This window comes from Choristoneura fumiferana, chromosome 5, assembly GCF_025370935.1.
Source record: "Choristoneura fumiferana chromosome 5, NRCan_CFum_1, whole genome shotgun sequence".
NCBI classification, from domain to species: domain Eukaryota; kingdom Metazoa; phylum Arthropoda; class Insecta; order Lepidoptera; family Tortricidae; genus Choristoneura; species Choristoneura fumiferana.
In genome coordinates this window covers 4,616,768-4,628,075 of record NC_133476.1, presented here as the reverse complement: position 1 = coordinate 4,628,075, position 11,308 = coordinate 4,616,768, and the positions used below count along the sequence as shown (strand labels likewise).

The following is an 11,308-nucleotide window of genomic DNA, read 5'->3' as shown; positions in this document are numbered from 1 at the left end:
GCTTCCACTGGATCGTTCGAAGCTAATTTACGGCCACTATTAATACTTCCATACTCCCGTCTGCCCCTGATTCATCTGTGTCGTGACTTTTTGTTTCAGCGCGTTTGCATACCGACCTTCCTCTTGATTTGGATTAATTGGAAGATTAATCTGCGGCCCGTGATTAATGGATTTGTGAATACGTTATTATTAATCGCTCGAGATGAATGGGCGATCTGGTAATTGGTTTTTGTTGAGTGTATTGGTTTTTAGAGGGTAATTAGTTGTTATTTAGTATAAAATGTTTCATGTCGAGAACATACATTTTAATGAATTATCCTAATTGTTATTATTACAATATTGGCTGAAACCGCCTAATCAATTTTGATGAAATTTGATATAGAGGTACAATCACAACAAGCGTGCATAGATATCTGATACGACTTTATTCCTAGGGCCGGAAGGACGTGTCAGATATTTTTGCACGCTCCGCTGTGGCAGATATTAATGCTGGTAACTGTACATGGTATAAAACTCTAGGAAGGACATAGGATAGTTTTTATTTCGTAAAATTGCATAGTAGGGCAGAAGTACTTATTGTGGACAGTGTACCTACCGTTTATGGCCATTTATTGTTTAAATAAATATACGTTTGAAATAAATTAATAGTAATAAATCATCACAAACTTTATTCATTTCAGTATAAACTCACTAAACATATTATTTTAATTCTATAACTTTTTATATATGACTTCAAATGTCAACTGGCCAAAAACGGGCTTAAGGAGGCCAAAACCGGTACTTCTGCCCTAGTTCCCGTAAGATAGCGGAAAACGAATTCTTTACGAACAAACGAAACGAATCAGCTAAGTAAGCAATATATTTCAGAAATATTGTTTTTTTTTTACGTAGAGTTACTATGCTGAGTTTCATATTAAAGACCTACTTAACAAAAACGTTACAAGTCTGTTTAATTTAAAATTATGTTACTTGATGTTACTATAGTTCAAAAGTATGATTAATAAATACCTAACCAACAAAAAGTTGGAACACTCCCGACTTTGTCACTTCAAAGTTCAATGTCTCCAAAACGACTAAACCGATTTTAATGAAACATGTCTAAGAACCATTGCTAGAAAACCTGATTTCAAATAAAAAAAACCGCATTCAAATCGGTCCACCCGTTTAAGAGCTACAGTGCCACAGATATAGCGGTCAAATTTATAACACCCCTCTTTTGCATCGGGGGTTAAAAATGGCTTGCGGAAATATTCTTACTCCTAACTAAACCCTTTCATCACGATTTTAGTCTGAACATTTAGATAATATTCCATGAAATAATATTATATAGGTAATAAAATTCTGTGCATTCTACGATAAACGAGGCGACATACTTAATCCCACACCAAGTACAGGTTTAGCAACTTCCCGTCCAAGTCATCGCCCTTACAGACCCAAATCCTTGCGCCTGACATCGTGGCGTGAATGACGTATGATTCCTCGTTTTGCACATTCATTGTATAATCATGTCGTCCGTCTGTCGCCCCGTCGCCGACGCCGCGTGATTGATGACCTTTTTCACCCTCTTCCTACCCCCCCCTTTAACACGCCGGAAGGACGGCCCACACCTGACCTCCAAACACCATTCCCTACCCCATTCAAGAAAGGCCAAATAAATACAACACCATCACGAATGTAATTTTATTACAACTCAGACATATGACAAATATGAATATTTACACGATATGTACATTTTTACACAGCCGTCACCGGCGCAGAAAACTTACGATAACATAGAAAACTACATTTTAATAAATTCATCGTTACAACCCTAGGCCGAAACACCGTTCGATTCAAAATGTATACACGATAAACAAAATTTACTTAGGGCTAACACTAGATATTTTATATCGGACGAGGAACATTCACTTCGTATACGCAGCCGACGGGGCGGGACCGGGCTCTAGTCCCGCGTCGCCGGCGCACTCACGCGCACTCTCGCGCACTCACGCCGTGTCCGGCTCTAGTCTATGGAAACGATGAGCGTGTCCTCCTCGAGGCCGACGCTGGAGGGCTCGCGGTCGCGCGCGCCGCATGGCCGCACTCACATGCGCGAGTGCGAGACCCCGTTGGGCGCCAGCAGCGGCGCCATGGAGCCCGGCGGGGGCTCCAGCGCGAACGCCTCGCTGGGTGCCGCCGAACGCGACGTCACCGCCGTCGACGCATCCGACCGCGACGGACCACCGCCCGCTGGCACTGACAAACTCGCACGCGTCTCCGTCAGTGCCCGAGCCTGCGCTCGCGCATGCGCGCCACCACGCTTCCTGGGAAACACGCTGTTCTCAACATGCAGCGTCGCGTTCACGTCTTTACCGGCAGCGCAAGTGCATGCTTTCAGGAAGCTCTTCTTGAAGTTATCAGATAAGAACGCGTACAAGATCGGATTCATGGCGGAATTGCTGTAGCTGAAGCATGCTGCGACTAGAAACACGGTAACGGTGATGCGGCTGGCACACTCCGTGGGCGTCGAGTAAATCAGCGCTACCTGGAATGCCCAGTACGGTAGCCAACATAGCACATAAACCGCGATCACGGTCAATACGAGCTTTGTTACTTTCCTGTGAGACCGTTTCTTTTCTTTAGACTTATTCTTTGGACCCACTGTTTTGAGTTTTCGAATAACGAGGCAGTAGAAGACGAAGATAAGAGTCAAGGGTGCAGCGAAGCCGAGAGCGAATGAGTACAAAGTGAAGGAAGTCTGTCCTTTGTTGAACTCGCGCTCAGGCCATACGATGTTGCAGGACAGTCCATTATCCGTTGCTATGAGCGTCGTGTACATGAAAATAGGTGTCATGACTAGAGCTGAAGCAGTCCAGGCTGCTGCAGAGACTATGCGAGAAACGAAAGGCGTCCTTAATCTTGGAGCTGCTATGGGATGGCACACAGCTATATATCTATCTGCGCTCATAATACATAAGAAAATGCTGCTCGTAAACTGGTTGATACCGGTTGATATCATGTAGGCTTTGCACATAAAGCGGCCAAACGGCCACGCTCGAAGTGACATCGTAGTGATCAAAAAAGGTATCCCGATGAGGAAGCATTCGTCAGCGATTGCGAGGTTCACGATATACATGTTGGTAACAGTTTGCATTTTGGAGTAGCGGAGGACGACGTAGATGACCAAAGTATTTCCGAGCAGGCCGACGATGCACACGAGGGCGTAAAGGACCTGAGTGACGACATAAACAACGGGGATGTTGATATTTGGGCAGTTCTCATAAGTGCCGTTGTAAGTGCCGTTTTCATCGTAGGAATAGTTGGCAGAGCTGTACATTTCAACGTCTTCGAGCTCCATCTTAGCAGCGAGGAAGACTGATGCGAAGCTGAATCAGGAAATTATTACCTGGAAATAAAAAGGATGCAGTTAGTTATGAATAAAATACGCCAGTTTGGAACAACACTGCTGTATGTCTTCCCACAAATTGAAACTTAATCTGCACACGCTATCTCTAAAGAAATTAATCATGAATATTTCAACCAGTGTTTGAAATTGAATACGTTCAAATTAAAACCCCAGCAAAGATTTTTCTTCAATTTAATTAGCTAAAAATGACGTCACTCCTAATGACGCGTTATATTTTGAACATCGACTAATTGTACTAAAACATTTTATGTAAATGTAACCGCAAAGCTCGTGGTAAATTTCAAATGTAACTCCGCACATGAATTTCGAAAAACTCAGAGGTGCGAGCTGGGGTTTGAACCCACGACCCTCTGTTTGAGAGGCGATGGGTCAAACAACTAGGCCACCACGGCTTGAAAAAAAAAATTAATTAAGTATTTGAAGCCGCGTAATTGCTCACTTTGCAAATTGTATTCTCTGAATTGCTTACTGTGTTCTGTTTATAAAGAGTTATTATATTTGCAACCATTGGTTGAAAAAAAAAACTGTTTTTATTGTGAGATAACTTAGTATTTCTAGTGTCATCTTTGTAATTTTTAAAATAGAAATAGAAAAATAGAAATAGAATTTATTTATTTTTTTTCTCCTGTCTTTCGTTGTTCGGGTGGAAAATTGCGTTTTTATCTCTAGGGTGGAATGATTTTTTTTAAATTTTCGATTAGCCACGGAGTCGAAGGTAAGAGTTACGTCAATGACACTTTTTTTTCACGTTTCGGCATGGCCATCTAAATGCACGTCGTTACCAAGGAGCTTATATACAACGGTGGAGGTTGAACGCCGAACATCCGTTTATAACAAAAAAAATGATTTTATTACGTCACGAACCTAACTAAAGAAAGAGATGGATGTCATTCGTGAAATGTGGAAGAAAGAGATGGAATATATGAATAAGTAATAAAGTCAAACTTCTTTGTTCGGCGTTCAACCTCCAGTTTTGTATATAAGCTCCTTGGTCGTGAGCAACTCGATTTTTTTTTATACTCGGCCGTGGCAAGTGGCCAGGTCGAAAAGGTTCCGTTGGAGGTTGGACATAAGTAAATTCAATTTACTGAATACTGAAATTCAATTTAATCTTATTCTAATTTTTGTACTATTTTACTTTCCTCACAGTCAAAATGAAAAGTAGAGTGTCTAACTCGGGTGAAATTACCCATTTCCCTCGAACTATTCTTCAAATATCTCAGGTGAAATGGGTCATTTTCCACCCTTAGTTAAAAAAATATAGATCGGTCCATCGGATTACAATTTTTTGTCAGTGCTAGAGGGTTTTGCCGTTGTACGGTAAAAAAATATAGTAAACGGATGAGAGGTAATAGTGAATGGACGATGACAGCTTGTATTCTAATGAATGAGTGATCTAATTTTGTAGTTACTAGATTATTTCAGAAAAAGCTATGTCAAATAAACGTCCGAGTACTTGAAACTTTATGCCCATCTGCTAATGACATAAAACTAAAGATGGCAACAATTGGTACAGGCAACGTCAAAAATAAGTGATCACTTTTGTACCTTGTCACTTTCGGTCGTTTCATGAACTCGTATGGCTTTTCAAACATGGCAAGGTACAAAAATGATCACTTCTTTATGACTTTGACTGTACAGCGACAAGCACTTTTACATTTTCTTTACGCATAACGAAAAAAAAGCGTTTAATTAGACTACTATTAATTTAAACCAGTGCAATGTTCAAAATAAACACATAAAACGAACGCTTGCAATATTTCGGCCTCAAAACTTTTTACTACGCTTCCAGTGTTCTATCTAAAACACAAACAGAGGCGTACTGTGATCGTAACCGCTGTCATAAATCTCACGAACCGTTAATTTCTGCATTCCTCGCGTCCGTCTCAACACTTACTCGTCATAGCACCGGCTGCCTACTTCAAGCTAGCAATATTTAGTATCATTGTGGATTCAGGCAACAGCCATAATTTTAATCCCATCGCGTACATTTTGTACTCAAAAGTTGGAAACTTATTACCAAAATAGATTCAAACCACTGGTAAATTAGACATGCACTAAAATAGAAAAATATGAAGTTGTAATGTAGTGTGTTTTAATGTTTGTGATTGTGGTAATCCTACTAATAATATTTATAAATGTGAAAGTTTGTGAGTTAGTGAGTTAGTATGTTTGTTACTTCTTTACGCTGAAACGGCTGGACAGATTTGGATGAAATTTAGCAAAAAGTTAGTTTATGACCTGGATTAAAACATAGGATACTCTTTATCCCGATATTCCCACGGGTTAGGGATAAAATCTCCAAATAACAACCGCTGGGCTTAAAGTCATGAAATTTGGTATCTGGGTAGCTGGACATCTGGAATATTACATAGGCTACTTTTATCCCGATGTTCCCACAGGATAGGGATAAAATCTCTAACTAATATTGCTGGACATAGTCATGAAATTTGGCATGGGTGTTTTTATTTATCGTCAACGAAAACCACGATGTAATTTTAGGGAATTCTCACGGGAATTTATAATCCCGGTATGTCAATTCAACTGCTGTATCTAATGATTTACGCGTGCGGAGCCGCGGGTAACGCTAGTTAATAAATAATATGTGTAGCTTTATTCTGGTTGACATTACAAAGACAATTTTTTATAATATAATTCCAAAGAATTTTAATTATAATAATAATAATAATAATAATAATAATAATTTATTCATAAACCATTGCGTGTTACATTTAACTGTGGCTGGAGCCTCTTTTTAGGTAAGAATATACCTGTAATAAGAGCCTCCGCTCTTCTTAAAAGTAGGTACAATTGCAACTAGTATCTAAATAAGCGAATTGAATTTAACAAATTAAATAGCTAATTTGTAAAAAGTGAAAATTACATTTACTGAAATATTATGAAAATTAATTCAAAACATTAGAAGTACTTTTTTTATAAAAGTTTCTTAATAATAATTAGTACATATATTGTGCATGCGTGTGTGTGTGTGTGTGTGTGTGTGTGTGTGTGTGTGTGTGTGTGTGTGTGTGAGTGTGTGTGTGTGTGTGTGTATGGGTAGCCCTGCGAGTGATATACTCTTGGGATCAAATGGCAGTGTAGACTGCCATTTGCTATCCACTTCACAAAGTTCTAATTAAGTAGGTACAATGTTTTTAAGTAAATTTTCAGTATCATTGTAGCTTTTGTTACTCATCCAATTTGATACTTTAATTTTGCATTCATACTTGGTCAAGGAGTATATATTTAATTGTTGATCAATAAGGTTGTACAGACAAGTAGATTGCGCACGATATTGTCTCCTAGCAAAAATCGACTTTACTTGAACAGAAGGAGCAGGATTCTTCCTCCTCCGTCTGCTCAACGGGTCCGGCTTATATATTAAAGACACGTGCATTCTTAGGATAGCATGGACGATGTACAATTTCCTCACTGACAGAAACCCGCACAAAGAGTACAGGTCCACAGTTGGGAACCTATAGGGTTTGAAATACATTACTTTTAATAACGATCTCTGGGCTCTCTCCAGTTCCAAAAATTTTATTTTAGTTACGCCGCCCCATATCGGTATACAATAAGTTATAACGGACTGAGCTAGGGAGACATATATTTGACTTAAGAGATCAGCTGACACAACATGCCTGAGATTCTTGAATACCCATATTAATTTCCTTATTCTATTCATGATTAATTCTGAATGAGAATGCCAGCATAACCTCTGGTCAATCATTATTCCAAGGTACTTTATATGATCTACTTTATTGATATTGGAGCAAATGCAGTTTTGGTTCATAATATTATCATAAGTACATGTATGAATTTTGATATTTAAGTCAGATTCTGGCTGTGTGATTTTATATTTTGTGAAGCATACGTAATTTGTTTTTTCGGCGTTCAGAGTAAGTAAGTTGTCATTTAGCCAGGCCGCGATCCTTGAGAGTCCCACTTCCGCTTTCAACTTGACATCACGCCAGGTCGATCCAGTGAATATAACTGCTGTGTCATCTGCATAAGAGACTACTTGACCATTATTTATATTCATGTCACACAGCTGATTGATATAAATCAAAAACAGAGTGGGACCAAGGACGCTACCTTGGGGGACACCGTACATTATATCAATTGCCTCACTTACGTAATTTCCCACCTTAACTCTTTGTCTTCTATTATGTAAATAATCCTTCAGTAATAGCAAAGGTGTATCTCTGATACCTACGCTTTCTAGGCGGTTTAAAAGGATGGGAATAGAGACCGTGTCAAATGCTTTTTTAAGATCGAGGAAGACAGTGAGACATTTGTTATTTCTATCAACTTCATTTACAATAAGTTGAGTAAGAGTTGATACAGCATCTTCTGTCGAGACACCTTGTCTGAAACCATACTGTGAATTTGATAGTATTTTAAATTTTGTAAGATAGTCAGTAACTCGAGAATTCAATATTTTTTCTAGAATTTTTGAAATGGCAGGAAGGACAGATATAGGTCTATAATTATTCACGTCTTCTCTATTCCCATTCTTATAAACTGGGGTTATAATTGCCTCTTTAAGGGCCTCAGGAAATTTGCCCAGGGAAAAACATAAATTGACAAGGTGAGAAATAACAGGCACAACCAGTTCACTAGCCATTTTTAAGAAACTAGTTGGTATATTATCGTATCCAGGAGCACTATCCGATTTAAGACTCATAAGAGTTGTTAATACTTCTTTAGAATCAGTTTGAAGCAAAACAAAGGAGTTAATTTGTGACTGTGATTGGCTATTACTTAGCGGCGGAGCAGGTCTTGGTACTATATTTTCAGCAAGAGCTTTTCCAATTTTAGAAAAATAATTGTTTACATGATTAACTGCGATAACAGGAGATGATTTTATGTCTAATAATTCTAAGTTATCTGTGTTACTAGGTTTCCTATAAGTGATATTGTTTATCACTTTCCACAAGTCTTTAGGGTTTTTCTTTGCTTTGCTTAACCGATCCCTGTCATAATCACGCCTTAGAGTTTTAAGTAAATTATTACAATAATTCCTATATCTTTTATAAGTAATCTTTAGTACTTCGTTATAAGGATCTAATCGTAGTTTTCTCTGCATATTGTTTCTGTTATTAATACACCTTAACATGCCTTTAGTAATCCATGGTTTAATAGTACGACTTTTCCTAGGAATTATTGTAGTAGTAGTGTTTTGCTGTAAGCAACCAGTAATTTTGTCAATTAAGTGTATAGTTAGAAGATTAGGATCAGTATATGTCAAAAGGTTGCTTAGGTTTGTTTGTTTTAGATCAAAAAGTGCTTTCTCAAAATCAGTAGTTTTTTTATATTTATAATTATTATCTTTTTTATTTAATTTTGACAACTTCAGAAATATCATGGAGTGATCCGTAATTGTAGTATTTAAAATAAAAATAGATGCACTGGTTAAATTTTTGTTTATTTTTAACATGAAATGGTCGAGACATGTTTTGTCTCTAGTTGGTAGGGTGTGCCCAGGCAATAATCCATGTGTGGACAGCATATTTAAGTAATTGAGTCTATTTGCGCGTTCATAAGAAGATTCATTATTTTTTTGAGTAAGATTTATGTTTAAATCACCGGTAAGAATTACATTTTTACTCGATTTTATGTTTTCTAAATGAGTGTTCAAAGAATTTATGAAATGTTCCGCATTATTGTAAGACGGTGATCGGTATATACCTAATATTTTAAGATTAAATAAAGATACTTCTAGGCATGATGCGTGTATGAGTTTTATTTCAGAGACTTTTGCCTTGTGGATATTTTTAACATATATCACCACGCCGTCATTTTGGTTGAGTAAATTACTCGTCGAAAAAGCTGTGTAACTATTTATCTGAGGAATAGGTTTATGAGGGCTTAATCTACATTCACTAAGAACCAAAACATCCACGTCAAAGTCAAGAGTGGCCAACGATATTTCTAAGTCATCAAAGTTTCGATATATGCTCCTTATATTTTGAGATATAATTGTTATGTCTTGTCTACATACGTTAGCCAAGCCTGAAACGTCCTCTATTCGGCATTCCATAGATTGTGCTATTTCCAGTTCATCTATTTGTTTCAAAGTTAAACATGTACTATTCATGTTTGAAAGTTAAAATAAAAACAAGTTTTTATACACGTGGTTGAGTTAAACAATAGGGAGTAATTAGCAGTCGACAAAAAACTAGCAGGCATAACAAGCGATTGTAGGTTAGATTTGGTATTTTTTGTTTGTTTTTTATAAATATTGATCAGGTGATTATTGTGCAGGTATAGATGAATTTTAATGTATCTGAGTAAGGAACTTTTAATTTGGTAGTGATTGTTTCCACAGAGTTTGATGTATATATTTGAGTATGTATTTGTAAAAAGTGTATGTAAAATATTGTGTAAGTATACGTGTGAGTGAGTAGTTTGTTTACATATTTTTAGTAGTTCTTTATAGTTACGAAGAAAAGTACAATATTTACCATATACTATAGTTTTAACTCTCAAAAACAGAAGAAAAGACAGTCAGGTTGCAGTATTTCCAGCACAATCAGGCCCAGTCTGCGCTGATTTACTATACAAAGCATCATTATTAGAAATACTCACATTCTGAGCCCGATCGCCAGGCGGCACTGCACGGGCAGTCTCCTTACCCAAAGACACAATTTGGGGTTCACTGTGCACTAAGATGACTCTCGAGTTATCCTCCTGCCTGAGATATACCTTGCCGTAGTTGGTCCAGCAATATTTAAACAGCTTATTCTTTTTTAGTTCACGCGCGAGAAAGTGTAGTCGTGCCGCTTTCGGAGTCAGCTGCTCAGTCACATAAACAGGGGTGTCCTCATTGATCCTCAAGCCCAGGTGCTTAGCTCGCAGGCTTCCCTTGTACTTAATATTATGAGCCTTACACATCTTTAAAATATCATTTTTTAGTAAGGTTGATACCATCTCGACGATAATAGTAGTATTTTGGTAGTTGCCGTCCTGTTTTGGGCGCACTCTGTATATTCCTTTACATCTGATCTGTTAAAAGAACAGTTTATTGTTTTTGATAGGGTTAGCATCATGTTAATTAAGTCGTCCTTTGCTTCATTGGGTATTTTTGGAACATTTTTTAGTTCAAGGTAAGTTTTACGACTTTCTCTTTGCAGTTCCTCTATTTTATTTTCTAATAAATTGACATTATTTTTCTCTTCCTCCAGTTGACTTTCCAGGCTGTGTATTTTATTCCGAAACTCGTCATACTGTCCGGATAAAAAGGTCACGGAGTCCTCAATATTTCGGTTTGTAAGCTGGATCTCTTTGAGGGTTTCCGAATTTTTCATGATCTCTTTTAGTTGAGACGATAACATCGCTGAAATCATGCTCTTCATATCTTCTTTAAATTGACTAAAGTCAGCCTGCGTGACTTCCTCGCGGTGTCTCTTGGGCCGCCTTGATACGTAGCTCGGCTTCTCACGTTCCTGTTCCCCCAGTACCACGAGGTCGGTTTCTGAATGCGAGTTTGTTTCACTTTCCATTATAGGTACCAGGGAGACACAAACCGCGCAGGGATGCACGCAGTAAACAGAGGAATTTGCACAAACACCAGCCGCTGCGCTCGCGCTGATAGGCGTAAAGTTGAGAGGCGGGGCCAAGCAGCTGGGTGGAGCGCCAATAAGGTTGTGAAGGTATGAAACGTTGTCGTGATTGGCCAGCGTACGCGTTATTGTCTGGACAGAGATTTGAGGTACCAGGATAGCAGCAGCGCGAGGTGGTGGTCCAATACTCACAATTAACTGAGTTTAAGTCACTGCACCGAGTTTATGCACTCCTATTATTTTGAAACAATTTATGAAGCGAAAATGATATTTAAAATTATTATTTTCAACCTGCAGTTCAGTATACACGTCAACACTTACGGCGGTCCGGGGGGAA

At 38.2% G+C, this 11,308-nt stretch overlaps 1 protein-coding gene across 1 annotated transcript in view; it reads right to left on the bottom strand.

The window, feature by feature from the left end:
• Positions 1–1,666: 1,666 nt before the first annotated feature.
• The window catches only part of LOC141427943 (somatostatin receptor type 2-like), a 73,153-nt gene continuing 63,511 nt past the window's right edge, over positions 1,667–11,308 (bottom strand). The window contains exon 3 of the mRNA XM_074087553.1: positions 1,667–3,385. Within this exon, the coding sequence (XP_073943654.1) occupies positions 2,084–3,337 (1,254 nt within the window). The 5' untranslated portion in view covers positions 3,338–3,385 and the 3' untranslated portion in view covers positions 1,667–2,083. The remainder of the gene's footprint in view (positions 3,386–11,308) is intronic.